The sequence below is a fragment of the Pan paniscus genome, chromosome 20 (genome assembly GCF_029289425.2).
Source record: "Pan paniscus chromosome 20, NHGRI_mPanPan1-v2.0_pri, whole genome shotgun sequence".
NCBI classification, from domain to species: domain Eukaryota; kingdom Metazoa; phylum Chordata; class Mammalia; order Primates; family Hominidae; genus Pan; species Pan paniscus.
Window position 1 is genome coordinate 48,856,448 of NC_073269.2, and position 27,411 is coordinate 48,883,858.

Below are 27,411 nucleotides of genomic sequence, written 5' to 3' on the forward strand. Positions count from 1 at the left end.
ATTTTGTGAAGAAAGTCATTGGTAGCTTGATGGGGATGGCATTGAATCTATAAATTACCTTGGGCAGTATGGCCATTTTCACAATATTGATTCTTCCTACCCATGAGCATGGAATGTTCTTCCATTTGTTTGTATCCTCTTTTATTTCATTGAGCAGTGGTTTGTAGTTCTCCTTGAAGAGGTCCTTCACATCCCTTTTAAGTTGGATTCCTAGGTATTTTATTCTGTTTGAAGTAATTGTGAATGGGAGTTCACTGATGATTTGGCTCTCTGTTTGTCTGTTGTTGGTGTATAAGAATGCTTGTGGTTTTTGTAGATTGATTTTGTATCCTGAGACTTTGCTGAAGTTGCTTATCAGCTTAAGGAGATTTTGGGCTGAGACAATTTGGTTTTCTAGATATACAATCATGTCATCTGCAAACTGGGACAATTTGACTTCCTCTTTTCCTAATTGAATACCCTTTATTTTCTTTTCTGGCCTAATTGCCGTGGCCAGAACTTCCAACACTATGTTGAATAGTAGTGGTGAGAGAGGGCATCCCTTTCTTGTGCCAGTTTTCAAAGGGAATGCTTCCAGTTTTTGCCCATTCAGTGTGATATTGGCTGTGGGTTTGTCATAGATAGCTCTTATTATTTTGAGATACGTCCCATCAGTACCTAATTTATGGAGAGTTTTTAGCATGAAGCAGTGTTGAATTTTGTCAAAGGCTTTTTCTGCATCTATTGAGATAATCATGTGGTTCTTGTCTTTGGTTCTGTTTATATGCTGGATTGCATTTATTGATTTGCATATATTGAACCAGCCTTGCATCCCAGGGATGAAGCCCACTTGATCATGGTGGATAAGCTTTTTGATGTGCTGCTGGATTTGGTTTGCCAGTATTTTATTGAGGATTTTTGCATCAATGTTGATCAAGGATATTGGTCTAAAATTCTCTTTTTTGGTTGTGTCTCTGCCCGGCTTTGGTATCAGGATGATGCTGGCCTCATGAAATGAGTTAGGGAGGATTCCCTCTTTTTCTGTTGATTGGAATAGTTCAGAAGGAATGGTACCAGTTCCTCCTTGTACCTCTGGTAGAATTCGGCTGTGAATCCATTTGGTCCTGGACTCTTTTTGGTTGGTAAGCTATTGATTATTGCCACAATTTCAGATCCTGTTATTGGTCTATTTAGAGATTCAACTTCTTCCTGATTTAGTCTTGGGAGGGTGTATGTGTTGAGGAATTTATCCATTTCTTCTAGATTTTCTAGTTTATTTGCATAGAGGTATTTGTGGTATTGTCTGATGGTAGTTTGTATTTCTGTGGGATCAGTCGTGATATCCCCTTTATCATTTTTTATTGCATCTATTTGATTCTTCTCTCTTTTCTTGTTTATTAGTCTTGCTAGCAGTCTATCAATTTTGTTGATCCTTTCAAAAAACCAGCTCCTGGATTCATTAATTTTTTGAAGGGTTTTTTGTGTCTGTATTTCCTTCAGTTCTGCTCTGATTTTAGTTATTTCTTGCCTTCTGCTAGCTTTTGAATGTGTTTGCTCTTGCTTTTCTAGTTCTTTTAATTGTGTTTTTAGGGTGTCAATTTTGGATCTTTCCTGCTTTCTCTTGTGGGCATTTAGTGCTATAAATTTCCCTCTACAAACTGCTTTGAATGTGTCCCAGATATTCTGGTATATTGTGTCTTTGCTCTCATTGGTTTCAAGGAACATCTTTATTTCTGCCTTCATTTCGTTGTGTACCCAGTAGTCATTCAGGAGCAGGTTGTTCAATTTCCATGTAGTTGAGCAGTTTTAAGTGAGTTTCTGAATCCTGAGTTCTAGTTTGATTGCACTGTGGTCTGAGAGATAGTTTGTTATCATTTCTGTTCTTTTACATTTGCTGAGGAGAGCTTTACTTCCAAGTATGTGGTCAATTTTGTAATAGGTGTGGTGTGGTGCTGAAAAAAATGTATATTCTGTTGATTTGGGGTAGAGAGTTCTGTAGATGTCTATTAGGTCCGCTTGGTGCGGAGCTGAGTTCAATTCCTGGGTATCCTTTTTAACTTTCTGTCTCGTTGATCTGTCTAATGTTGACAGTGGGGTGTTAAAATCTCCCATTATTGTGTGGGAGTCCAAGTCTCTTTGTAGGTCACTCAGGACTTGCTTTATGAATCTGGGTGCTCCTGTATTCGGTGCATATATGTTTAGGATAGTTAGCTCCTCTTGTTGAATTGATCCCTTTACCATTATGTAATGGCTGTCTTTGTCTGTTTTGATCTTTGTTGGTTTAAAGTCTGTTTTATCAGAGACTAGGATTGCAACCCCTGCCTTTTTTTGTTTTCCATTTGCTTGGTAGATCTTCCTCCATCCTTTTATTTTGAGCCTATGTGTGTCTCTGCACGTGAGATGGGTTTCCTGAATATATCACAGTGATGGGTCTTGACTCTTTATCCAATTTGCCAGTCCTTGTCTTTAATTGAAGCATTTAGTCTATTTACATTTAAAGTTAATATTGTTATGTGTGAATATGATCCTGTCATTATGATGTTAGCTGGTTCTTTTGCTGATTAGTTGATGCAGTTTCTTTCTAGTCTCGATGGTCTTTACAATTTGGCATGATGTTGCAGTGGCTGGTACAGGTTATTCCTTTCCATGTTTAGTGCTTCCTTCAGGAGGTCTTTTAGTGCAGGCCTGGTGGTGACAAAATCTCTCAGCATTTGCTTGTCTGTTAAGTATTTTATTTCTCCTTCACTTTTGAAGCTTAGTTTGGCTGGATATGAAATTCTGGGTTGAAAATTCTTCTCTTTAAGAATGTTGAATATTGGCCCCCACTCTCTTCTGGCTTGTAGTGTTTCTGCCGAGAGATCCGCTGTTAGTCTGATGGGCTTCCCTTTGTGGGTAACCCAACCTTTCTCTCTGGCTGCCCTTAAGATTTTTTCCTTCATTTCAACTTTGGTGAATCTGACAATTATGTGTCTTGGAGTTGCTCTTCTCGAGGAGTATCTTTGTGGCGTTGTCTGTATTTCCTGAATCTGAATGTTGGCCTGCCTTGCTAGATTGGGGAAGTTCTCCTGGATAATATCCTGCAGAGTGTTTTCCAACTTGGTTCCATTCTCCCCGTCACTTTCAGGTACACCTATCAGACGTAGATTTGGTCTTTTCACATAGTCCCATATTTCTTGGAGGCTTTGTTCATTTCTTTTTATTCTTTTTTCTCTAAACTTCCCTTCTCACTTCATTTCATTCATTTCATCTTCCATCACTGATACCCTTTCTTCCAGTTGATCGCATCAGCTCCTGAGGCTTCTGCATTCTTCACATAGTTCTCGAGCCTTGGCTTTCAGCTCCATCAGCTCCTTTAAGCACTTCTCTGTATTGGTTATTCTAGTTATATCTTCGTCTAAATTTTTTTCAAAGTTTTCAACTTCTTTGCCTTTGGTTTGAATTTCCTCCTGTAGCTTGGAGTAGTTTGAACGTCTGACGCCTTCTTCTCTCAACTCACCAAAGTAATTCTCCATCCAGCTTTGTTCCATTGCTGGTGAGGAACTGCGTTCCTTTGGAGGAGGAGAGGCACTCTGCTTTTTAGAGTTCCATTTTTCTGTTCTCTTTTTTCCCCATCTTTGAGGTTTTATCTAGTTTTGGTAATTGGTGATGGTGATGTACAGATGGGTTTTTGGTGTGGATGTCCTTTCTATTTGTTAGTCTTCCTTCTAAGAGACAGGACCCTCAGCTGCATGTCTGTTGGAGTTTGCTAGAGGTCCACTCCAGACCGTGTTTGCCTGGGTACCAGCAGCTGTGTCTGCAGAATAGCAGATTTTCGTGAACCACAAGTGCTGCTGTTTGATCGTTCCTCTGGAAGTTTTGTCTCAGAGGAGTACCCGGCCGTGTGAGGTGTCAGTCTGCCCCTAGTGGGGGGTGCCTCCCAGTTAGGCTGCTTGGGAGTCAGTGGTCAGGGACCCACTTGAGGAGGCAGTCTGCCCGTTTTCAGATCTCTAGCTGCATGCTGGGAGAACCACTGCTCTGTTCAAAGCTGTCAGACAGGGACATTTAAGTCTGCAGAGGTTACTGCTGTCTTTTTGTTTGTCTGTGCCCTGCCCCCAGAGGTGGAGCCTACAGAGGCAGGCAGGCCTCCTTGAACTGTGCGGGGTTCCACCCAGTTCGAGCTTCCTGGCTGCTTTGTTTACCTAAGCAAGCCTGGGCAATGGCGGGCGCCCCTCCCCCCCAGCTGCGCTGCTGCCTTGCAGTTTGATCTCAGACTGCTGTGCTGGCAATCAGTGAGACTCCGTGGGCATAAGGCCCTCTGAGACATGTGCGGGATATAATCTCCTGGTGTGCTATTTTTTAAGCCCGTCGGAAAAGCGCAGTATTAGAGTGGGAGTGACACAATTTTCCAGGTGCCATCTGTCACGCTGGGAGCTGTAGACTGGAGCTGTTCCTATTCGGCCATCTTTGCTCCAGGACCCTATGATTAGCTTTTTGAGGAACAGCGAAACTGTTTCTCCTAGTGACTGTACCTTTTTATATTCTCACCAGCAATGTATGAGGATTCCAAATTCTACATAATGCTGTCACTTGTTATTTTACATTTTAAAAGAATGGTAGCCAGTTTTGTAGGTGTGATGTGGTGTCTCATTGCAGCTTTGACTTTGTATTTTCCTAATGACTAATGATGTTGAGTATCTTTTAATGTCCTTCTTGACTATTTGTATATCTTCTTTGAAGAAATGTCTATTTGAGTCTTTTGTCCATTTATAAATTGGATGGTTTCTCACTTTGTTATTAAGTTGTAGCTAGTTCTTGATATTATCTGCACATGAAAACTGCCTATATATGGTTTGCAAATATTTTCTCTCATTCCTTGTCTATTAATTATTTTCTTGATATTTTCCTTTGATGCACAAAATGCTCACATCTTTATAAAGCCCAATTTATCTTTTTTTTTGTTTCTTATGCTTTAGTATCATATCTAAGAATCCATTGCACATTTGTGGTCATTAATATTTACCTCTATGTCTATTTTAAGATGCTTTTATGGTTATAGGTCTTATATTTAACTCACTGATCAATTTTTTAGAGAATTATTTGATATGGTGGGAGGTAGAGTTATCTAAATTCACTGTTTTGCATGTGGTTATCTAGTTGTTTCTGCACTATCATTAGAAAGGAGAATTGTTCCTCCATTAAATTGTCTTGACACACTCTTCAAAGAGTAATTGTCCATAAGTGTGAGGGTTTATTTCTAGGCTCTCAATTCTATCCCATTTGTCTTTATGTCCATTCTTTTGCCAGCACCTTATGTCTATTCTTTGGCAGCAGCTTCTGTTTTAATAATTGTACTCCTCTATGAGATTTCAAATAAGAAAGTTCAAGTCCTACAATTTATTTCAGCAAGATTGTTTTGGCTATTCAGGGGTCCTTTTTTGAAAGGTGGGGAGGCGAATGTTTCACAATTGGGAAAGCCATTTCTGTCTTCTTCATGGGGAAATTTGGGAGAATCTTTTAAGAAACTTAATCTAAGTGGGTAAACTGTCACCACTTTATTTGCTGAAGTGCTATGTTAAAGTGTGCATTGCCTCTTGTGGAAGAATTGTGACTCTGGAAGCAGTTGCCCACATGGTGAGAGACAGTGAATTCCACGATGAGGGGCAGAGATGATGTTATTTTGGGATACAATGTTGTTGGGGGAGTTGTATACATCTCTACTTCTTTATGTCTCTGTACAGTGGGTGTAGGGACCAGCCACACAGGGTAGGTGGGTTTTTCTCTCCATATGCAGAGATGAGAGATTGTAGAAATAAAGACATAAGATGGAGGGATAAAAGAAAAGACAGGTGGGCCCAGGGGACTACTACCACCAAGATGCAGAGACCAGTAGTGGCACCGAATGCCAGGCTGCACTGATATTTATTGGATACAAGACAAAGTGTCAGTATAAGGAGTGTGAGCCATCTCCAATGATAGGTAAGGCCACAGGGGTCACATGTCCACTGGACAGGGGGCCCTTCCCTGCCTGTCAGCTGAGGCAGAGAGAGAGAGGAGAAAGAGAGAGAGAGCTTACAGCATTATTTCTGCTTATTAGAGACTTTTAGTACTTTCACTAATTTGCTACGGCTAACTAAACAGCAGAGCCAGGTGAACAGGATGGAACATGAAGGCAGACTAGGAGTGTGACCACTGAAGCACAGCATCGTAGGGAGACAGTCAGGCCTCCAGATAAGTGTGGGTGGACCTGACTAATGTCAGGCACTCCACAAGAGGTGGAGGAGTAGAGTCCTCTCTAAACTCCCACGGGGAAAGGGAGACTCTGAGTAGCTTTCCCAGTCTGCTAAGTAGCAGGTGTTTTTCCTTGACACTGAGGCTACCGCTAGACCAGGGTCCGCTTGGCAATGGGCATCTTCCCAGACGCTGTCGTTACCGGTAGACCAAGGAGCCCTCTAGTGGCCCTGTCTGGGCATAACAGAAGGCTCGCACTCTTGTCTTCTGGTCACTTCTCACTATGTCTCCTCAGCTCCTATCTCTCTATGGCCTGGCTTTTCCTAGGTTATGATTATAGAAATGAGGATTATTTTAATACTGGAATAAAGAGTAATTGCTACCAAGTAATGATTAATAATATTCATATATAATCATATCTAAGATCTATATCTGGTATAACTATTCTTCTTTTATATTTTATTATACTGGAACATCTCATGCCCTCGGTCTCTTGCCTCGGCACCTGGGTGGCTTGCCGCCCACAAGTGGGCATCTCCATTGGACACAGTAGGTTTTGAAATCCTTGTTTATCCTCTGGGGTCTGGTTCTTGGCTTACCTGTTAGCTGCAGCTGAAAGAGGTGTCTGCTAAGGCAATGCCACCTGTGGTGAGAAGAAGGGTTCAGTAGAGTGAAAGCAGCTGGGGCTCAGAGAAACCAAGAAAGTCTGACTCTTAGAAACTGTGGGTCAGCAGATGGGTGTCCTCAGGGGTAAATGGGCCATGCCAGTAGCCACTGCAGTGGACTGGAAGAAGGTAAGGGATGCTGGGTATCACATGTTCTCTCTGAGCTCTGCAGCTGAAGATTTGGGCCCTGGGTTGGTACGGCCCTGCAGCAGGGGAAAGGTATACAGGAATGGCTGCATATCAGGACCAAGTCCATGTCATCTTCTTAGGCATTGTTACTGCAGATGGAGGATTGTGTTCAGAGACCTGGCCTGGACACATGGGAGGGCCCACCCCATTCTTTTAAAATTATTTTAAGAGAACAGTATTAGCAAATGTGGTACATGTTTTATTCTGCTAGAATCAGTATTAATGTCACGTTTTACAATGTATCTCTTAGGAAATGGCGAGAGCCATCCACAGAATGTGCATTTAAAGGGGACTCTATTATAATTTCAGCTTTCCTACCTCTTCATAGAAACCATCTTCTCTGCAAACACGCAGGCAATATCTCTGTGTTCATTTCTATTGGGAGCCCTGTATGCAAGGTGGAGAGAGCCACATTTCCCCCTGAGATGTTATGTAAAAGTTTGAGGTTGAGATGACATATCTGACACTCTGTTGTTACCCTCAGAAGCTACTACATGTGAAATTCTAATGACTGCATTATCCTGCCAAGTGAAAGAGGCAGGCATGAGCAAGGACAGTTAAGAGGGGTGAGAGCCTCATCATGATGGGGAGTCTTGTTCTGACATCCTGGGAAGAAATGTCCAGAGTGTGAAGTCATTAACTTGTTGTCCTGGTTTACAGTTTGAGCATCTGTTGTTATGGTGTCGAACATTTTAGTGAGTTCTGAGTGGCTCACGCTTCAGGTACAAGGGTTTTCCCATGAAATTTACATTGAGTTGTCCACCTCCAGCTTATAGGGCTTCTGGAACAGAGTGGGTCTTGTTCTTAGCGATTCCATGGAAGAAAATGGAATTGGAGGAACTAGTAGAATTCAGGGTAATGTCCAGTCTACAGATGGATAATAAAAACACAGAAACAATGAACAGAGCTGCAATCTCATAACAGGTGTACTACAGTTTTTATTCTCCACATAATTTTTGTCTCTATGGGCATCTCTAGTTTTACCAATGATAATTTCAGTAGAATAAGTATGTTTGCAAAATAGGTTGAGTTTCTTCAAACGTGGTCTGATTGTTTACATAAGTGCAGCAAGAGTAGCAATGGACCGTGTAGGCTCTCTTTTAAAATTTTCTTTGCTCTAAGTTTTTATAAGGAATCTGAGATTAAACTTTTACAAAACTCTTGAGAATAGGAAGCCAAACCAAGGCTGACTTCAGACTTTGCCTGCAGTTCATACTGGTTCATTCTATCTATATCCTTAAATATAACATCCCAGTCAAAGCATTGGTAATATAACCAATGATTTCAAATGTGTCCTGTTAGAAAGAGAGCAGATTGTTACTGTACTTGTGCAAATATGTGTATTACCATAAACATATCAATTCTCATGAATAGTTGCCCAATTCTGGGGCAGTCAGTAGAAAGCAAAAGTAAATATTTCAATTACGGTTCAATAAACTGCGGTATAGTTTATTGAACTGCTATAAGCTACAGATAGGTTAAAAGAGGAAAATTCCATCAATGTAGAAAACAAACCATTTAAAGAATCAGCAAATTTTCAAATAAAAATCATAAAAACATTATCCTCATTATTATCAATTATTTCAATGAAATCAATGTTTTTCCTGCTTGGTCTAGGCTGGGAATTTTATGAAGATATCAGCCTGTTTGTTAAAGTTTTCAAAGTTCTTAGACAAATTTGGAGGGTTTAGGAGGAGAATTTGGGATTTGCTTATGCCCATGGGACACAGGCTGGGAATAAAAATGTTTTCCTGACTCTTCCCTGAAGGCCAGATAGACTCCACCTAAATCCCTGTTGCCAAGGATACTGGGATCCACTTACCAGAGACTTTTACTGTCATGGATTTGGAGCTTTCCTTGCCAGTGGCTGAGTTACGGACAGAGCAAGCATAGAGCCCGCTATGATTTGTAGTAATTTGGGGGATAAAGAGCTTTTGTCCTGATAGCTGAAACTTCCCATTAATTGTCCAAGAATACTGTGCCGGTGGGTTAGAGTCCGCAGAGCAGGACAAGTAGAGGATTTCTCCTGAACGGTAATAGGTGAATGAAGGGTAAATTCTGGGGAGGTCTGGACCATCTGGAGCAAAGAGAATAAAGCCACAGGTGATGTCATCCGAGGGAAGGGGATGCTCCTGGTTTCTTAAAGGGACACAGTGACCCTCTGAGCCAAGACACACCCTCAAGTCCCAGCCAAAACCCCGCTATATTCACTGAGCCGAATCCTGAGGTATTCCCCTGTTTCTCCCATCACAAGCTGTGGGCCCCAAGTCTCCCATGACAAGAGCGTCCCCTCCCCTTATACTCTTGGTTAAGGCTGTGCCTACCCAGGTTTTCCCAGGGCAGGGAGTCATGGCCAGCTGGGATGTCCAGAAGTAAAGGTGTCTATACTTGGACCGGAGAGAGAGTGAGAGGCCTGGCCTCTGGTCGTTTTGATTTAAGCTGGTGTCCTGGCCCACAAAGGAACAAAAGATACTCACAGAGGACATTCAGGGTGACTGGGTAACTGCGGATGCCACCATATTGGTCCCGTATTTCACATTGATAGGGTCCTGTTTCATTTCTAGTGACACTGGGTAGAATGAGGATCCTGTTTTCAATGGGTCGCTTTACCCTGGGACTGACCGGGAGGCTCTGACCATTTAGCCACCAAATGTAGGTGTAGTTCTCACTCTTAGGTTCACAGGTGAAGTTTAAGACATCCTTATTCTCCCTGGGTTTTAAATTGTTGATGGTGATGTACGGCTTGGGCAGCTTCGCTGTGTGGATAACAGAGAGAAGATTGTCCTGTGTGGCACCTTTGATTCCTCCACAGGCATCCTTTAATCAGAGTTGGCATCTCCCACCTCTCAGCCCACCCAAGTCCTTGAAAGCCAATAGATGGTGCGTGTGTCACAAGACAGATGCATGATGATCTAAGGGCTCAAAGACTATGAGGCCAGCTGCTCTGTCTTAGGGAAGCACAGACTTTCTCAAGTGTCAATTGAGCAGCAGTGTTGGGTCATGGACAGACATGTCAGTGGGAGTCACAGCCCCTGGTATCCCTCCCAGTCCCTCCCTAATCAGTTGACTGGCTGGCTCACCCTGGGTTCCTTACCTGGAATGTGCAACTGGTGGGACCCTTCCAAGTTCCATCCTACATTGTCCCCCTATATGTGATTTCTCTGCAGCTTCCATTTCCAAGGACATTCTAGAGATGAGTAATAATGGAACTACCCATGGTCCTGAAACCCTGAAGATACTGAGCAGCCTGGCCTGGGACTGGATGTTTCAGCAAAAATAACACAGGGGAGATCAGAATCAAGCCTGGAGGTCAGTTCAGTCATCAGGCAGTGGAGGCTCAAGGTGGGGCAGTTTTTTGCAGGTGTTTCATGATGACTTACTTGAACCAGTGACCTCTAAAGATAGAGCAGAGTGCAAGGAATGATCTAGAAAGAGTGAAGGTGACAGGCAAGAGCTGGTGGCTTTGGAGAAGAACCATGTTCCCTGTCCTGGGTTCTTTAAGTTTCCTCCCCTTCTGCAGAGGGCAGGTGAGGACCATGTGGATCTTTCCAGAAATACATGTGGACATTTGCAAATGCAGCACTGACTGGTGGAAAGGGTGGGAATGAACTGCTGGAAATCTGGTCCTCATGGACCATGTGTGTTTGACGGATATGAGACAAATTTGGAGGAAGTTTTGCAAATATTTTCTTTCATTGGACATTCTACTCTCTGATTCCATGGGTTTGACTACTCTAGGGACCTCATGTAAGTGGATTCCAGAGTGAATATGAGAAGAGACTGCTGGTTTCCAGGAGCTGGGAGTGGGGAGAATCAGAAGTTGTTCATGGGTGTGCAGTTTCATTTATGCAAGGTGGGGAGGTTCTAGAGATCTGCTGTAGAGCTTGATGCCTACAGTTCACACAGATTGAGTATTTCTTATGCATAAGACTTAGGACAAAAAGTGTTTTGGATTTCTGACATTTTTTGATTCTGAAATATTTGTCATATACTTACTGGTTTAGCATCCCAAATTTGAAAGATTCAAAATCTAAAATGCTTCAGTGAGCATTTCTTTTCAGCATCAGATTAGTAGGCAAAAGTGGGTGGTGATAAGCCAAAGATATTCTTGCCCTTTTTTTTTCTCTCACCACTTTTCTAGCTTGGTGATTAGTTTTCGGTGAATTCCATAGTGGCCATGCCGCACTCGTATATTTTTGAAGGCTTTGGGATGTGAAGCCTTTGAAGGCTGATTGCTATTTTCTATGTCATCAGAACTTTCCACCTTTTCATGGTTACCTCTTTTTCTCAGTGTTTCTGTTGTGGCAGCCATTAATAAGAGCCTGTCAGGTGAGATTTAGGACAGAGTTTTCTAATTCTGCAAAAAATGTTACTGGGATTCTGTTAGGGGTTACATTGAATCCGCAACTCACTTTGGGAATATTATCTTTCTAACAATATTGATTCTTCCAATCCATGAAAATGAAATGTGTTTCCATATATTGATATCGTCTTTAACTTGTTTCAGCAATCTTTTGTAGTTTTCAGGGTATAATCATTTGACTTTTTGGTTAAACTTATTCCAAAATATTTTATTCCTTTTGATGTTAATGTGAACTGAAATTCTTTCCTTAATTTCCTTTCAGGTTGTTCATTGTTAGTGTATAGTCTACAGAATGATCTAGAAAGAGTGAAGGGGACAGGCAAAAGCTGGTGGTTTTGGAGCAGAAACATATTCCCTGTCCTGGGTTTTTGATTTTCCCTCTCCCTTTGCAGAGGGCAGGTGGCTCTTCCCTGATAGCTAGATAGACTTCACTGGAAAACATAGTGCCAATGCTCCAGGGATCCACTTACCAGGGACTATGATCCTCTTGATTATGAGATTTCTTCCACCAGTGGCTGAGTTATGGATGAAACAGACATAGACCCCTCTATATGTTTTAGTGATTTGGGGGATAAAGAACACTTGTGCTGATTGCTGGAACTTCCCATCAATCAGCCAAGAATGCTCTGCCAGTGGGTGAGAGTCTGTGAGGCAGGAGAGCTTGGGGACCTCCCCTGTATGGTAATAGGTGTATGAGGAGGAAATGGTGGGGGCATGCAGGGCATGTGGAGCAAAGAGAATAATGTCACAGGCGATATTGTCAGAGGGAAGGGAAAATCTGGTCTGTGGAAGCGCCACAATCACAGTGACCCAGTGAGCCAAGTCACAACATTGAAGTCCCAGCCAAATCCCAGCTGTGTTCACTGATCTGGAGTCTGAGACATTCACCTGTTTCTCCCATCACAAGCTGTGGACGCTGAGTCTCCCATGACAGGAGCAGCCTCTTTTCTCCTATTGTTGATCAAGCCTAGGCCTACTCTGGTTTGCCTGGGACACAAAGTCATGGCCAGGTTTGATGTCCAGGGGTAAAGGTCTCTGTACTTAGACCTGAGTGGGACTGAGAGGCCTGGCCTCTGGCCACGTGTATTTGGGATGGCAGCCTGGCTCCCAGAGGAACAGAAAGTACTCACGGAGGAGATTCAGGGTGACTGGGTCACTGCGGCTGGCACTCACTGGGTTCCGTATTTCACATTCATAGGGTCCTGCAGTGTACTTTGTGACACCCAATAGAAAGAGGGTCCTGTTGGTTTCAGACAACTGCAACCTGTGAGACATAGGGAGGCTCTGACCATTCATCCACCACAGGTAGCTTGCATCCGGAGTCTCAGGATCACAGGTTAAGCTCACAGCCTCCATGTCCTCCCTGGGGTTTAATTTGCTGCTGGAGATCGAGGGCTTGGGAGTCTCCACTGTGCAGAAAACAGAGAGAAGATTGCCCTGTGTGGCACCTTTGATTCCTCCAAAGGCATTTTTCAATCAGAGTTGGCATTTCCCAACTCTCAGCCCACCCAAGTCCTTAAAAGCCCATGGCAGGTGTGTGTGTTGCAAGACAGATGCAGGGCAATCTGAGGGCTCAGAGGCTGTGAGGCTGCCTGCTTCATGTAGGAGAAGCACAGACTTTCTCAAGTGTGAATTGAGCAGCAGCATTGGGTCACGGAAAGACACAGGACCAGCAGTCACAGCCCCTGGTGCCTCTCTGAGTCCCTCCATCTCCAAGTGCCTGCCTGGCCCACCTTGTGGTCCTCACTTGGAGCATGCAGTGCTGGAATCTTCTTAGTTTCAGTCTTACTTTGCCGCCCGAGGTATGTTTTCTCTGCAGCTTCCCTTGCCAAGGACATCCTAGAGATGGGTGATGGAACTTCCAATTGTCTTTAAACCCTTTGGATACTGGAAAGCCTGGCCTGGGACTGGGTACTTCAGCAGAAATAACACAGGGGAGAACAGAGTCAAGTCTGGAGGTCAGTTCAGTCATCAGGCAGTGGAGCCACAAGATGGGGCAGTTTTCCCAGGTGTCTCATAGTGGCTGACTTGAGCCAGTGACCTCTAAAGGTAGAGCAGAGTCCAAGGAATGACCTACAAAGAGTGAAGGGGACAGGCAAGAGCTGATAGCTTTGGACCAAGACCACATTCCCTGTTCTGGGTCCATGATGCTCCCTTCCCCCTGTAGAGGGCAGGTGAGGACCATGTGGATCTTTCTGGAAATACATGTGGATGTTTGCAAATGCAGAACCGACTGGTGGAAAGGGCAAACATGAACAGATGATGGAAGTCTGGCCCTCATGGACCATATGTGTTTGGTGGATATTAGACCAATATTTGGGAAGAAGTCTTGCAGATACTTTCTCTCATTAGACATTCTACTCTCTGATTCTGAGTTTGACTACTCTATGTACCTGCTATCAGTGGATTCCAGAGTGAATCAGAGAGTAGAATAGGAGTTTCTATGAGCTGGGATCAGGGCAATAGGGCGTTGTTCCATGGTTGTGCAGTTTCAGTTATGCAGGACAAGGAGGTTCTAGAGATCTCCTGTACAGCCTCATGTCTATAGTTCATACAGATAAAGTGCTCCTTATGCAGAAAGCTTAAAACAAAGTGTTTTGGAATTCTAATTTTTTTTAATTTTGGAATATTTGCCATATATGTACTGGTTTAGCATCCCAAATCTGAAAAATTTAAAATCCAAAATGCGCCAGTGAACACTTCTTTTTAGCATCACATCAGTGGTCAGAAGTGTTGAGTTTTGGAGCATTTCAGATTGTGGATTTCTGGATTTGGGATGCTCAATTTGTAATACTGTAATTTTCCCACAAAAAGTTGTCAGGAATTTAGACCTCATGTTATGTTCTGACTCTAGTAACAAAAAATATTTGGAGGAAACATTAAAATGTTTTCATAAGTGGAAATTTTTACTGATGGTCCAAACATCTAAGATGAATTGCTGGTAGTAGTATTTCTCTTGAGACCAAAGTAAGGTTTAGGTGTGCCATGAATTCCAGCAGGATCACATTATGGTCAAAGAAAGATGCCAAAGGTGATTTGAAATTAGCAACTCCTTAAGTAGAGAGAGTCCCGTTAAAAGGACAGAACTGGTCAGTGCGTCAATTACATAAAGGGAGGAAGGACGCCAAATTAAAAGAAGTGATGTGTGTTATGTTAGTAAATACAGAAAGAACTCCCTGCTTCTAAATTCTATGCAGAGTTAGGAAAAATGGGGAGGACCCCAAAACAGGTATGTGAAATGCTTTCTTCATTTTCTCTTAAGCTCAGGAAACACCACTAGAGTTTAAGTTTGTGTGAATTAGGAAGAGTCTAAGTGAGATGGCAATGGCTCGTGTGTCTCCCCACACGCAGAACTCCAACTTATGAAAACGGCATCATCATGAGGAAACAGTTGTATGTGGCACAGGCAGTAAAACCATTAGTTAGCACCCACCTGGCCACCTCCAACTGGTCCCCAAAACCACCAGTATTCCCATTACGTGTATGTTACAGCCTTTGTAGTTGTCCCACAGCTACACAATTTAAAAATTGCTATTGTCAAAACAAAATATTAAATATGAAGTTGAAATGTTGTTCCACTTTTTTTCCCCACTCTTTTTGAACTTTCCTGTTTCAGTTTTGGAAGTTTCTATTGACGTATCCTCAAGCTAGGGATTCTTTTCTCAGCTGTGTGCAGTCTACCAGTAAGCATCAAAAGCATTATTTATTCCTCTAACAGCATTTTTTTTTCTGAGGCAGAGTCTCGCTCTGTCACCCTGGCTGAAGTGCAGTGGCATGATCTCATCTCACTGCAAGCTCTGCCTCCTAGGTTCACGCCATTCTCCTGCCTGAGCCTCCCAAGTAGCTGGGACTACAGGGGCCCGCCACCATGGCTGGCTAATTTTTTGTATTTTTAGTAGAGACGAGGTTTCACCATGTTAGCCAGGATGGTCTCTATCTCCTGACCTTGTGCCCGCCTCGACCTCCCAAAGTGCTGGTATTGTAGGTGTGAGCCACTGTGCCCAGCCATCTCTGAGGGAGTTTAACGAGTTGTTGACTTTTGAGTTTGTTCAGCTTTTTACTTAGTGTTAGAACCGAATGACAAATTTCAAGCTTGTTATATGCCTGACAGGAAGCCAGAAGTCTCTAGGAAGTGACCGGAGAATGTGAGCTCCATAGAAGGTTGAGGATGGATTCATGGGCGAAATGAGCCCATGGGCTTTGGGGACTGCAGGCCTGTCCAGCCTCTGACACCCTGGTGAGTCCGTGCAAAGATTACAACAGTGACAGCAAACTAGCATGGCTGACTCCATCTGGCATCTAGTCTCAGGCTGGCTGTCCTCACTCATTGCTGGGCATAGGCCAGGCTAACCTTGGGAGGAATTTAGTTCATGGTTTAAATTTGAAGCAAGAATGATAATAGTTCCTCCATAAAACTAACACCCTTACTTTGCCCAGGGACTGCCTTTGTAAAACTAGTGAAAGACCACGAGATTAAGATTATAGGAGGGAACTGAATTCTGCTAAAATGTTGGCACAGTTTCTATAATCCCTGACTGCTCCGATGTCATTTGGCAAGAGTTTACAAAATTTGTAACTAATTGCTCCTATAGATAACATCACTATTGTAGAACGTGAGATTGGTCTTTTGAGATGTTTCTCATTCTTTTGCATTCTGGCAACCAGCTGACCTCATCCATACCTATGACTAATGGCTCAGCCAGTCATGTGGTCCCTACCTAGAGGCAGATTCAAGCACTAACAGATCATTTCCCCCTGCCCACATGATTCCATCACCAAAGAATCAGCAGTACTCATTTTTTAGTCCTGTGCTCCTGAAACTACCTTTGAAAATCTCTAATCCCTGATCCACTGGGGAGGCTGATTTGAGTAATAATAAACCTCTGTCCTCCTGTTTGGCAGACTTGGAGTCGTTAAAATCTTTCTTTACTACAAACCACCATTTCAATAATTTGTGTGCGTGTATGTGTGTGTGTGTGTGTGTGTGTAGGAGGCCAGAGGAACTTGTCTGGCAATGATAAGGGTGGATGGAGGAACTGCCTATCCCTGTCCCATGGTCTTGTCCACAGGTCAGCCTCACAAAGGGAAAGAGCCCTGGCTGGGAATACAGTGGAAGCTCATTCTCTTAGTGTCCTGGGGTCATTGGCTCGAGATGAAGCCTGGCAGGAGTGGCAACTCCAGGTGATTTCTGCACCTTTCCTATTTCCTGGGAGGTGGGCCAGGCCACAGTGTTAGCGGCAAGGGAACTGAACAGCCAGACTAATTAGAGGGAGTGTCTGGGGAAGGCCTAGGGGTGGAGGAAGAAGCTGTGCAGGACAGGGCTTGCCAGTCAGAATGAAGTGGGAGGAAGATGAGGGACACAGAGAAGCAGAGAGAGGCAGAGACACCATGGCAGTGAGCAGTGAGGGCTACACTGACTTCAGAGACCCCAGGGACCAGGTGCTCCCAGTTCCACAGTCCGGGACCCAGGAGCCCCGAGAAAGCTCCGGTGGCCAAAGAGCTTCAGAGTTACATGAGGTGGGGTTGCTTTAGGGGCAAGAGGTAGTGGGGGGATGAAACATGGCTGTCAGCCTCTGAAGGACAAGGGACAGGTGTGGCTAGAACCTCCTAGGATTCTGCATGCAAGATTCAGTCTCTAAAGAGGTTTTGGATCATTCATTTCTTCATTCCATTCCTTCATTTGTTATGTGAGAGCTCCTGAGTGTGTGTCTCTCTCACTGGGCCTGTGGTGGTGTAGGGTGTGAGTGGGGAAAGAAAACAAGGTCCTCTCCTTGATCCTCTCATGACAGTGACATGGACACTTTGGGAAACACAGGATTTCAGGTTCAGTGATGGGGGCTAAGATCTGAGGGGGAGGCCTGGACATGTTTTTTCCGCTGACTCTGATGGTTGAGGCAGGTGATTTAGTTCTGGAGTACAGACTAATCAGCTGACCATTTGCTCTCACCCCTCTGAGGTTTGGATGCCTAAGAAGAGAGGTTTTGAGCCAATAAATGACTATGGGGTGCTTGGAACCCAGTAAGCCCTCACTTCTGGTGGAGGAGAGGATGGGCCTGTGGCTGCAGACAGACCTCATGTGACCCTGATCTCCCCTTTGTGTTTGTGTGTCTCTGGCTCAGTGACTGTGTCTTCCTGTACCTCAGTTTTCTGTCAATCAGATAAGCTAAATGGCAAATGGACAGTGGCTTTTCATGCTATTTGTGAATAAATGTTAAATTATTCACAGTCACCTGACCTAATGCTTGGCACAGTGGAGGTTTCACACAAACAGCATTGATTATTAATTTGCTTCCATGAGAAAGCCCCTTTGTGTCAGATCCCTGTGGACAAGCTGCTACCAGGTACATCTTCTCTCTTGTATTTCTGCTTCTGGGGACATTAGACTTTCTATGGACTGGCCTAAGCCTCCTAAGGCAGTTGTCTGATGGCCTACAAAGCTTGTCTTTCTGTCCTCTCCACTCTGAGTGTCAGGTGAAGAAAGCTCTGTCCTTGCCCAGATGAGGCTCTGAGGGCTGAGCCCTGGCTGGTGAACAGCTCCAGGAGACACAGTCCTCTGACAGCTGGTAAATCCTTGGTCCCAGTAAGCCCTGCCCGAGAAGCCACAACCCAGCCCCAGCACAGGCTCCTCAGCTTTATCTGGAGCAAGGATTTAGGGACAAGGGTCTGGGGTTGAGGCTTCTAGGGCTGAGCTTCTCTGAGAGCATCTCAGGGGCCCCTGAGGCCAAGCCCTACTCAGTTTTCCAGGGTCTTTCTCAGGGTCAAATTTATGAAGAGGGCATGATGTGCTTGGCTGAGACTGATCTCCTCCTGCTGAACCCCCCCATCAGACTGTCCTTCCTCTGTAGCACGTGTCTGCAGGGTCTGGATGCGGGAAAGGAATTCTGATCTGTTGAAATTTGTCTCCTCTGTGTGTGTCCTGCACTAAATGCCCAAACCCCAGCATGGGACATAGTGCAGAGAGTGACACAGGCACAGTCCAGGCCTGACAATCCTGTGTGTGTGAAGTAGAAGTGACCCCTGTCCCCCAATACCCAGGGATCATGTGGAATCACTCACGGTATAAGGTGAAGGTGAAATGTCCAGTTACTCCTCTAGTCTCATCACCTCCCTTTATGATGTGTAAGGTGTAGGATCCTGCGTCTTCCCGGGTGACATTCTGGATCAGCAGGGATGCATTGGAATATATTGTTTCTCGTCCACTGTATGCAGGCCCATATATAATTCTTTGACCATCTACTACATATGATGTAATGTAATGGTAGAGGTCCCTCATTTGCCCTTTGTACCAGATGTAGCCGGTAAGATTCTGGGGCAAATTGTGGATAAGTAGAAGAACATCCTTCCCCTCGGAAACTTTGGTTGGCTGGGCTTCAATCGTGACTTGGGCAGTCGTGGGTGGGTTCCAGAAGTTTAAAAGTGATGCTAGGAGGTGGAGAGAGCATCAGTCAATGTTGAGACCTATGTATTGGTGTGAAAAGATGGGGCCCTGGGTCCTGAGAAGTTCTCTTCAGTCCTCAGCCTTGAAGACACAGACACACACACACATACAAACACACGCACACACACACACAAAAGGGGCATGTGTGTTTGTGTGTGTGTATGTGTGTGTGTCCTACTATCCTACTAGGTCAAGGTCAGCAGCATGACCCCCATTCCTTCAACACTTCTGACCTTGGCATTTTTCTGTTTGGAATCCTCTTCCCCAGGGGTCCGCACGGCCCCCCCCACACTGCCCTCAGGTCCTTCTCACATCAGGGCATCCTTAGACTTCTTTCCTGACACCTCCTTCAGATACCCTGGGTCTTCCCTTTCTGACCTTTCCCTGCTCTGCTCCCTCCAGGGTTCTTCTCAACACCTGACCTCACATTCTAGATCTCTTTGCATGTGTGTCTTCCCCCCCATGACAGTGTGAGCTCCATGAGGACAGGGATTTTTGTGATCTTGGTTGCACCCCAGTGCCTGGAACAGGCTGCAGACTCCTGTAGATGTGAGAGTTCTCAGGGCCCTCCACGCCCTTGGTGTTTTTTTTCCCCCCAATTGTTGAGGTTTCTTGCTGAGGACAGTGTTTCATGCCCTGTGTATATTTTTATGTGAAGTGTCATCTGATACAGTTATTATTATCATATTTCAAAATGTGGTGGCCCCTGATGATTAATCAGGAAAACAGAACACTTAAGATTTTCCTACCTCTTACCAATTCTGGCTCAATATGACTTTCCTGTTTTGACCCCTGTCCCTCTCTGGTGTATTTTCCCCTATCCAGACTCCAACAGAGCCTTCTTTCCTTTTTGTCTTTTTTCTCTTTTTTTTTTTTTGAGATGGAGTCTCGTACTGTCTCCCAGGCTGGCGTGCGGTGGCACTATCTCAACTAGCTGCAACTTCTGCCTCCCGGGTTCACGTGATTCTCCTGCCTCAGCCTCCCGAGTAGCTAGGATTAGAGGAGCACACCACAATATCTGGTTAAATTTTTGTATTTTTAGTACAGACAGGGCTTCACTGTGTTGGCCAGACTGATCTTGAACTCCTGATCTCATGATCCACCCGCCTCAGCCTCTCAAAGTGCTGGCTTCTTTCATTTTTTAGAACCCCATCCTCTCCAGGAGACCCCATCCAGTCACTCTGCTTCCTCCTCCTGTCCTCTCCCAGGAAGTTCTCTCCTCACCTGTGAGCAGGAGCCCCTTCCAGGTGATGTGCTGCATGCAGGGAGGGGCTGAGAGGAGCCCCATGGTCTCTGCTGTCTGTGTGTTCTCCTCTGTGGAGCTGAGCCTAGGATCCAGAAGCTTCCTGAGCATGGCTCTCAGCAGTGCTGTCCTGCCTCCTTCTGTGCTGAGCTTCTTCCCGGGGTAGGAGCAATTCTCAAGCTCATGGGCGGGGTCAGGCCCAGGACATCTCTCTGTCCCCTCCTCTCTCAGTCCTGCCTCCTTGTCCCTCCTGTTTTTCCTTTTGTCTGTGTTTCAGGTCCCTGGGAATTGTGGAGGCCTCTGCCTTTTTCAGCAGTGATTCTTTCACCAAACCTCAACACACTTTGTGAAGACACACACATACACACACACACACACACACACACACACACAGAAGAGACACACACAGACCCACACAGTCAGAAACATACCCTGCAGGTTGGGCAAGCAGAGTCCTGGGCCTCAGCCTCCTGCTGTCCCCATGGCTCTGGGTCGGGGTGCACATTCATGCCCTTTGGCCTCTTTCATCCCCATCTGGCTCTCCCCTTCAGTGCAGGAGGCTGGAGCTGCACCAGGTCCCTGTCACAGTGACACCCCATTGTGCTGTGGGTGAGCTGTGTGTTGCCTGGTGAGAGGGACCCTTCCTTTCTCTAATCGTGTCTAGCTTGGCTGCAGCTTCCAAGGATGGACACTCAGGACCTGGGTGTCCCAGAGGAAACTGTCCTTCCTGGAGGTGTGCAGGGTGAATCTCTCATGCCTCTTGTGAGGAGAGGCCTGTGCTGGTTGCTCAGTGGGGGCTGTGAGTCCCATAGTCAAAGGGACAGTTCTCGGTCACTCTATGACTCCGTGGGGTCAGGTGGCTGAGCTGGAGTTCAGGGTTTCTCATGTTCTTCCTGACCATCTTTGATGTCCTCTCTTCTCTGCCCAGCTGATTGTCCTGTGGTCACCACACCTTCCCCGTTGTGGTGCAGGAGGAAGTGGGGAGTTACCGAGGAACCCCGAGGGAGATGGCTCGTTGAGACGCAGGAGGGGGTGCCCAGGACAGGGCAGGGGTTCAGAGCTGGAGAGATTCATCTTGACTTACTCCATGGCCATCATGGGCTCAGCCCTCCATGTGCTGACATACCCAGGGGTCTGTCCTGAGGGTTTTGACCTGGCCAAGCTGCTGTGTGTAGAGGAGGAACAGGCAGTGGCCAGAGAGCCTGTCTGGAGGGACCTTGCTCACACCTGAGGGGGTGTGTGGGGGTGAGTTGTGTTCTGGGAGCAAAGAGCAATAACATCCCGCTTCTCCCTGCAAGCACACAGGAGAGGTCTGCCTTCCCAAGGGACAGCTGGGGCAGGTGGCCACATCCTGAATGGTGCCTGTGTGTGACAATCACACGCGCTCTGAGCACCCCGTGGTGCAGTGGGCAGGCAGGTCATAGGGTGCCTGGCTGATTCCCGGGGAGGCTGTGGGCCCTCAGGCAGCCGCTGTTCTGTGTCAGTGAGAGGCTTGGCCTGGGATGCCCCAGAGAACAGGATAGATGGAGCAGGGGCGGGCATTTAGGGAGCAGTGACAGAAAGAGTTGATGAGGATGGAGGGAGGCCACGAGGGGAAAGCGCCTAGTGTGGCGTCGCGTGCACCAGCGCTGCCCTGGGAGATGCCTTTAGCTGGGCCCAGGGAAGGAGCAGGTGTGTGGGGAGGAGCTACCTGTAGAGGGAGTGGTGTTAGGTTGGCGGCCACCAGGTCAGAGAGGAGCTGGCAGAGTCCGTGTGTGGAGCATGGAGGGCGCTGAGGACTTGGGCCGAAGTGACCCTGGTGAGGGTGGACACTGCTGGGCTGTGGGTTCCGCTGAGGAACGTTGGCATCCCCTGGGAAGGCTCCAGGCTGGGAGGGACTCTGTCCCCCTCTGGTGGACAGGGAGGGAAGTGTGAACGGCAGCAATCCCAGGCCAGGCTGCATGTTTTATTCCACATGGTTCTGCACACTTCACATGAGGTCACACATATGTTATGTTACAGCTCCTTCACCTTCCAGCCCCGTGAGTCCCAGTCTGTGTGGCTCTACGTTCCCTGTTCTCCCTCTTTCACAATCAGATGTCCCAAACACAGATTTTTGTCACCTTCTGTGAGTTTGTGTTTGTGTGCAGCAGGCGGCACTGTGTATACCCTGGGGGCAGTGATGTCTGGGGCTGAGCACTGCAATTGCGCTTGGAAGCAGAAGAGGGAGCAGCAGGGTGGGAAGATCAATGTCAGGGGGCAGGGACAAGTCATTTTCATTTTCTTACTCCCAGGGACCAGAACCCTGGATTCTGACTCCAGGGCACAGTACCACACCCTGCTGGTGTCCCTGGATGTCATGATGCTCATAGTGTCATGTTGTCTTGGCATTCATTTTTATAAGGTGTAAGTTTATTTGCCTCAAATCAGAGGCAGGGCTTGGTCACCATGGCAGTTTTCAACACTGTATCTGGTTCAAGTGGCTCCAGTTGGTGTCCAGAGATAAAATCTTAGCGGCGTCTCTGCTGCTTGGTGTGCTGGGTTTCCCTCTCTCCAGCTGCTTTCTTTAAACTGATAATTCTGACATTCGCCCTCACATTAAAAGTGACCACCTCTCAGTCACAGCCTGAGCTCCTGGTCCCAGTGTTTGCTGCTTGCTTTGAACACATCCATTAAAGCTCCCTGCTGGAAACCTGTCAGATAACACCCTGGACTTAATAAAGCCATTGGCTCACCGGTCTCTTCTCCCTGTCTGGGCTCACTGACCTCTGTGTCTGTGGTCTCCAGGTGTGCTGAGTGCTCCCTAGTGTCTGTAAATAGTAAAAATACTTACATTTTCACGTTGTGGTTGTATCATTGTAGCCTCACATGCCATCCAGGGCCTGACATTGAGGCTGCCTTATGGGACCTGTGCTGGTTGAGCCCCTGCTGGAGCTCTTGTTTTGGGGCCTCTGGTTCTGCCGGGGACAGGAGTTTCCAGCTAACTTGATTGAAAATCTGATGCCTTTCATTGAAACACTGGGTCAGATGATGTATTCATGGGCTTCAGCTGCCATAACAAACACCTTAGCCTGGGTGAATTAAATAATAGAAATCTATTTTTCACAGTTCTGTGAATAATGTGCTACTGTAACCACTTTAAAATGCTGAATCAAATGAAATTAACCACTTACACAGTGTTAAATTACCATCACCACTATTTTTCCTAGAAAATTTTTATCATTTTAAACTGAAACTTTGTATCTTTTACGCAATAACTCCCTGTATGTTCCACCCTAGACCTTGATCTTCTCTACTCTGTCTCTATGAATTTGCCTATTCTTGATGTTTCATATAAATGGAATTATACAATTGTGTTATTTTGTTTCTGACATATTTCACTTAGCATAATGTTTCCAAAGTCCATGCATGTTCCAGCGGGTGTCAGAGCTTCATTCCTCTGTATGGCAGATTAACATTCTGTTGTATGTGTCACCATATTTATTTATTTATGTGTTGATGAGCACTTGGATTATTTTCATATTCTTTTCTTTTTTCTTTTTCTGTTTAATAGTCTGTTTTTTTAAAATCATTATTATTCTTATACTTTAAGTTTTAGAGTACATGTGCACAATGTGCAGGTTAGTTACATATGTATACATGTGTCATGCTGGTGCGCTGCACCCACTAACTCATCATCTAGCATTAGGTATATCTCTCAATGCTATCCCTTCCCCCTCCCCCCACCCCACAACAGTCCCCAGAGTGTGATGTTCCCCTTCCTGTGTCCATGTGTTCTCATTGTTCAGTTCCCACTTGTGAGTAAGAATATGCGGTGTTTGGTTTTTAGTTCTTGCGATAGTTTACTGAGAATGATGATTTCCAATTTCATCCATGTCCCTACAAAGGACATGAACTCATCATTTTTATGGCTGCATAGTATTCCATGGTGTATGTGCCACATTTTCTTAATCCATTCTATCATTGTTGGACATTTTGGTTGGTTCCAAGTCTTTGCTATTGTGAATAGTGCTGCAATATACATACATGTGTATGTGTCTTTATAGCAGCGTGATTTATAGTCCTTTGGGTATATACCCAGTAATGGGATGGCTGGGTCAAATGGTATTTCCAGTTCCAGAATCACCACACTGACTTCCACAATGGTTGAACTAGTTTACAGTCCCACCAACAGTGTAAAAGTCTTCCTATTTCTCCCCATCCTCTCCAGCACCTGTTGTTTCCTGCCTTTTTAATGATTGCCATTCTAACTGGCATGAGATGATATCTCATTATGGTTTTGATTTGCATTTCTCTGATGGCCAGTGATGGTGAGTATCTTTTCATGTGTTTTTTGGCTGCATAAATGTCTTCTGTTGAGAAGTGTCTGTTCATGTCCTTCACGCACTTTTTGATGGGGTTTTTTTTTTTTTCTTGTAAATTTGTTTGAGTTCATTGTAGATTCTGGATATTAGCCATTTGTCAGTTGAGTAGGTTACAAAAATTTTCTCCCATTTTGTAGGTTGCCTGTTCACTCTGATGGTAGTTTCTTTTGCTGTGCAGAAGCTCTTTAGTTTAATTAGATCCCATTTGTCAATTTTGGCTTTGGTTGCCATTGCTTTTGGTGTTTTAGACATGAAGTCCTTGCCCATGCCTATGTCCTGAATGGTAATGCCTAGGTTTTCTTCTAGGGTTTTTATGGTTTTAGATCTAACGTTTAAGTCTTTAATCCATCTTGAATTGATTTTTGTATAAGGTGTAAGAAAGGCATCCAGTTTCAGCTTTCTACATATGGCTAGCCAGTTTTCCCAGCACCATTTATTAAATAGGGAATCCTTTCCCCATTGCTTGTTTTTCTCAGGTTTGTCAAAGATCAGATAGTTGTAGATATGTGGCGTTATTTCTGAGGGCTCTGTTCTATTCCATTGATCTATATCTCTGTTTTGGTAGCAGTACCATGCTGTTTTGGTTACTGTAGCCTTGTAGTATAGTTTGAAGTCAGGTAGTGTGATGCCTCCAGTTTTGTTCTTTTGGCTTAGGATTGACTTGGTGATGCGGGCTCTGTTTTGGTTCCATATGAACTTTAAAGTAGTTTTTTCCAATTCTGTGAAGAAAGTCATTGGTAGCTTAATGGGGATGGCATTGAATCTGTAAATTACCTTGGGCAGTATGGCCATTTTCACGATATTGATTCTTCCTACCCATGAGCATGGAATGTTCTTCCATTTGTTTGTATCCTCTTTTATTTCCTGGAGCAGTGGTTTGTAGTTCTCCTTGAAGAGGTCCTTCACATCCCTTTTAAGTTGGATTCCTAGGTATTTTATTCTGTTTGAAGCAATTGTGAATGGGAATTCACTGATGATTTGGCTCTCTGTCTGTTGTTGGTGTATAAGAATGCTTGGGGTCTTTGTAGATTGATTTTGTATCCTGAGACTTTGCTGAAGTTGCTTATCAGCTTAAGGAGATTTTGGGCTGAGACACTGGGGTTTTCTAGATATACAATCACGTCGTCTGCAAACAGGGACAATTTGACTTCCTCTTTTCCTAATTGAATACCCTTTATTTCCTTCTCCTGACTTAATTGCCCTGGCCAGAACTTCCAACACTATGTTGAATAGGAGTGGTGAGAGAGGGAATCCCTGTCTTGTGCCAGTTTTCAAAGGGAATGCTTCCAGTTTTTGCCCATTCAGTATGATATTGGCTGTGGGTTTGTCATAGATAGCTCTTATTATTTTGAGATATGTCCCATCCATACCTAATTTATGGAGAGTTTTTAGCATGAAGCATTGTTGAATTTTGTCAAAGGCCTTTTCTGCATCTATTGAGATAATCATGTGGTTCTTGTCTTTGGTTCTGTTTATATGCTGGATTACATTTATTGATTTGCGTATATTGAACCAGCCTTGCATCCCAGCGATGAAGCCCACTTGATCATGGTGGATAAGCTTTTTGATGTGCTGCTGGATTCCGTTTGCCAGTATTTTATTGAGGATTTTTGCATCAATGTTGATCAAGGATATTGGTCTGAAATTCTCTTTTTTGGTTGTGTCTCTGCCTGGCTTTGGTATCAGGATGATGCTGGCCTCATGAAATGAGTTAGGGAGGATTCCCTCTTTTTCTATTGATTGGAATAGTTTCAGAAGGAATGGTACCAGTTCCTGCTTGTATGTCTGGTAAAATTCGGCTGTGAATCCATCTGGTCCTGGACTCTTTTTGGTTGGTAAGCTATTGATTATTGCCACAATTTCAGATCCTGTTATTGGTCTATTCAGAGATTCAACTTCTTCCTGGTTCAGTCTTCGGAGGGTGTATGTGTTGAGGAATTTATCCATTTCTTCTAGATTTTCTAGTTTATTTGCGTAGACGTGCTTGTAGTCTCTGATGGTAGTCTGTATTTCTATGGAATCGCTGTTGATAACCCCTTTATCATTTTTCATTGCGTCTATTTGATTCTTCTCTCTTTTCTTCTTTATTAGTCTTGCTAGCGGTCTATCAATTTTGTCAATCCTTTCAAAAAACCAGCTCCTGGATTCATTAATTTTTTGAAGGGTTTTTTGTGTCTCTATTTCCTTCAGTTCTGCTCCGATTTTAGTTATTTCTTGCCTTCTGCTAGCTTTGGAATGTGTTTGCTCTTGCTTTTCTAGTTCTTTTAATTGTGATGTTAGGGTGTCAATTTTGGATCTTTCCTGCTTTCTCGTGTGGGCATTTCGTGCTATAAATTTCCCTGTACACACTGCTTTGAATGCGTCACAGAGATTCTGGTATGTTGTGTTTTTGTTCTCGTTGGTTTCAAAGAACGTCTTTATTTCTTCCTTCATTTCGTTATGTACCCAGTAGTCATTCAGGAGCAGGTTGTTCAGTTTCCATGTAGTTGAGCGGTTTTGAGTGAGATTCTTAATCCTGAGTTCTAGTTTGATTGCCCTGTGGTCTGAGAGATAGTTTGTTACAATTTCTGTTCTTTTACATTTGCTGAGGAGAGCTTTACTTCCAAGTATGTGGTCAATTTTGGAATAGTTGTGGTGTGGTGCTGAAAAAAATGTATATTCTGTTGATTTGGGGTAGAGAGTTCTGTAGATGTCTATTAGGTCCACTTGGTGCAGAGCTGAGTTCAATTCCTGGGTATCCTTGTTGACTTTCTGTCTTGTTGATCTGTCTAATGTTGACAGTGGGGTGTTAAAGTCTCCCATTATTAATGTGTGGGAGTCTAAGTCTCTTTGTAAGTCACACAGGACTTGCTTTATGAATCTGGGTGCTCCTGTATTCGGTCCATATATATTTAGGATAGTTAGGTCTTCTTGTGAATTGATCCCTTTACCACTATGTAATGGCCTTCTTTGTCTCTTTTGATCTTTGTTGGTTTAAAGTCTGT

At 44.6% G+C, this 27,411-nt stretch overlaps 1 protein-coding gene across 4 annotated transcripts; it reads right to left on the reverse strand.

Moving 5' to 3' along the window:
• Positions 1–7,215: 7,215 nt before the first annotated feature.
• On the reverse strand, positions 7,216–20,556 carry LOC100984967 (pregnancy-specific beta-1-glycoprotein 8). 4 transcript variants are annotated; one of them, XM_008964140.5, is made up of 6 exons: positions 20,066–20,556; positions 18,460–18,825; positions 12,534–12,812; positions 9,518–9,796; positions 8,863–9,117; positions 7,216–7,907 (listed from the first exon to the last, which is right to left on the reverse strand). In XM_008964140.5, the coding sequence occupies exons 1-6, from the start codon at positions 20,193–20,195 to the stop codon at positions 7,891–7,893; spliced, it is 1,326 nt and encodes a 441-aa protein (XP_008962388.1). In that variant the 5' UTR covers positions 20,196–20,556; the 3' UTR covers positions 7,216–7,890. The 4 variants fall into 4 exon arrangements, with proteins under 4 accessions (XP_008962388.1, XP_063456405.1, XP_063456404.1 ...); XM_063600334.1 differs by lacking the exon at positions 7,216–7,907 and adding an exon at positions 8,470–8,507; XM_063600335.1 differs by lacking the exon at positions 18,460–18,825.
• Positions 20,557–27,411: the final 6,855 nt, after the last annotated feature.

Excerpts from the sequence above, each read along its gene's own strand:
- LOC100984967 (XM_063600334.1), bottom strand. The coding sequence starts at position 20,195 with ATGCTCAGGAAGCTTCTGGATCCTAGGCTCAGCTCCACAGAGGAGAAC. Across the intron at positions 12,813-18,459 it reads TTTCACCTTCACCTTATACC|TGGAGACTCCCAAGCCCTCG; the intron begins GTGAGTGATTCC and ends TTTTCTGCACAG. Across the intron at positions 8,508-8,862 it reads CATGACAGTAAAAGTCTCTG|CTTATAGCAGTTCAATAAAC; the intron begins GTAAGTGGATCC and ends ACCTATCTGTAG.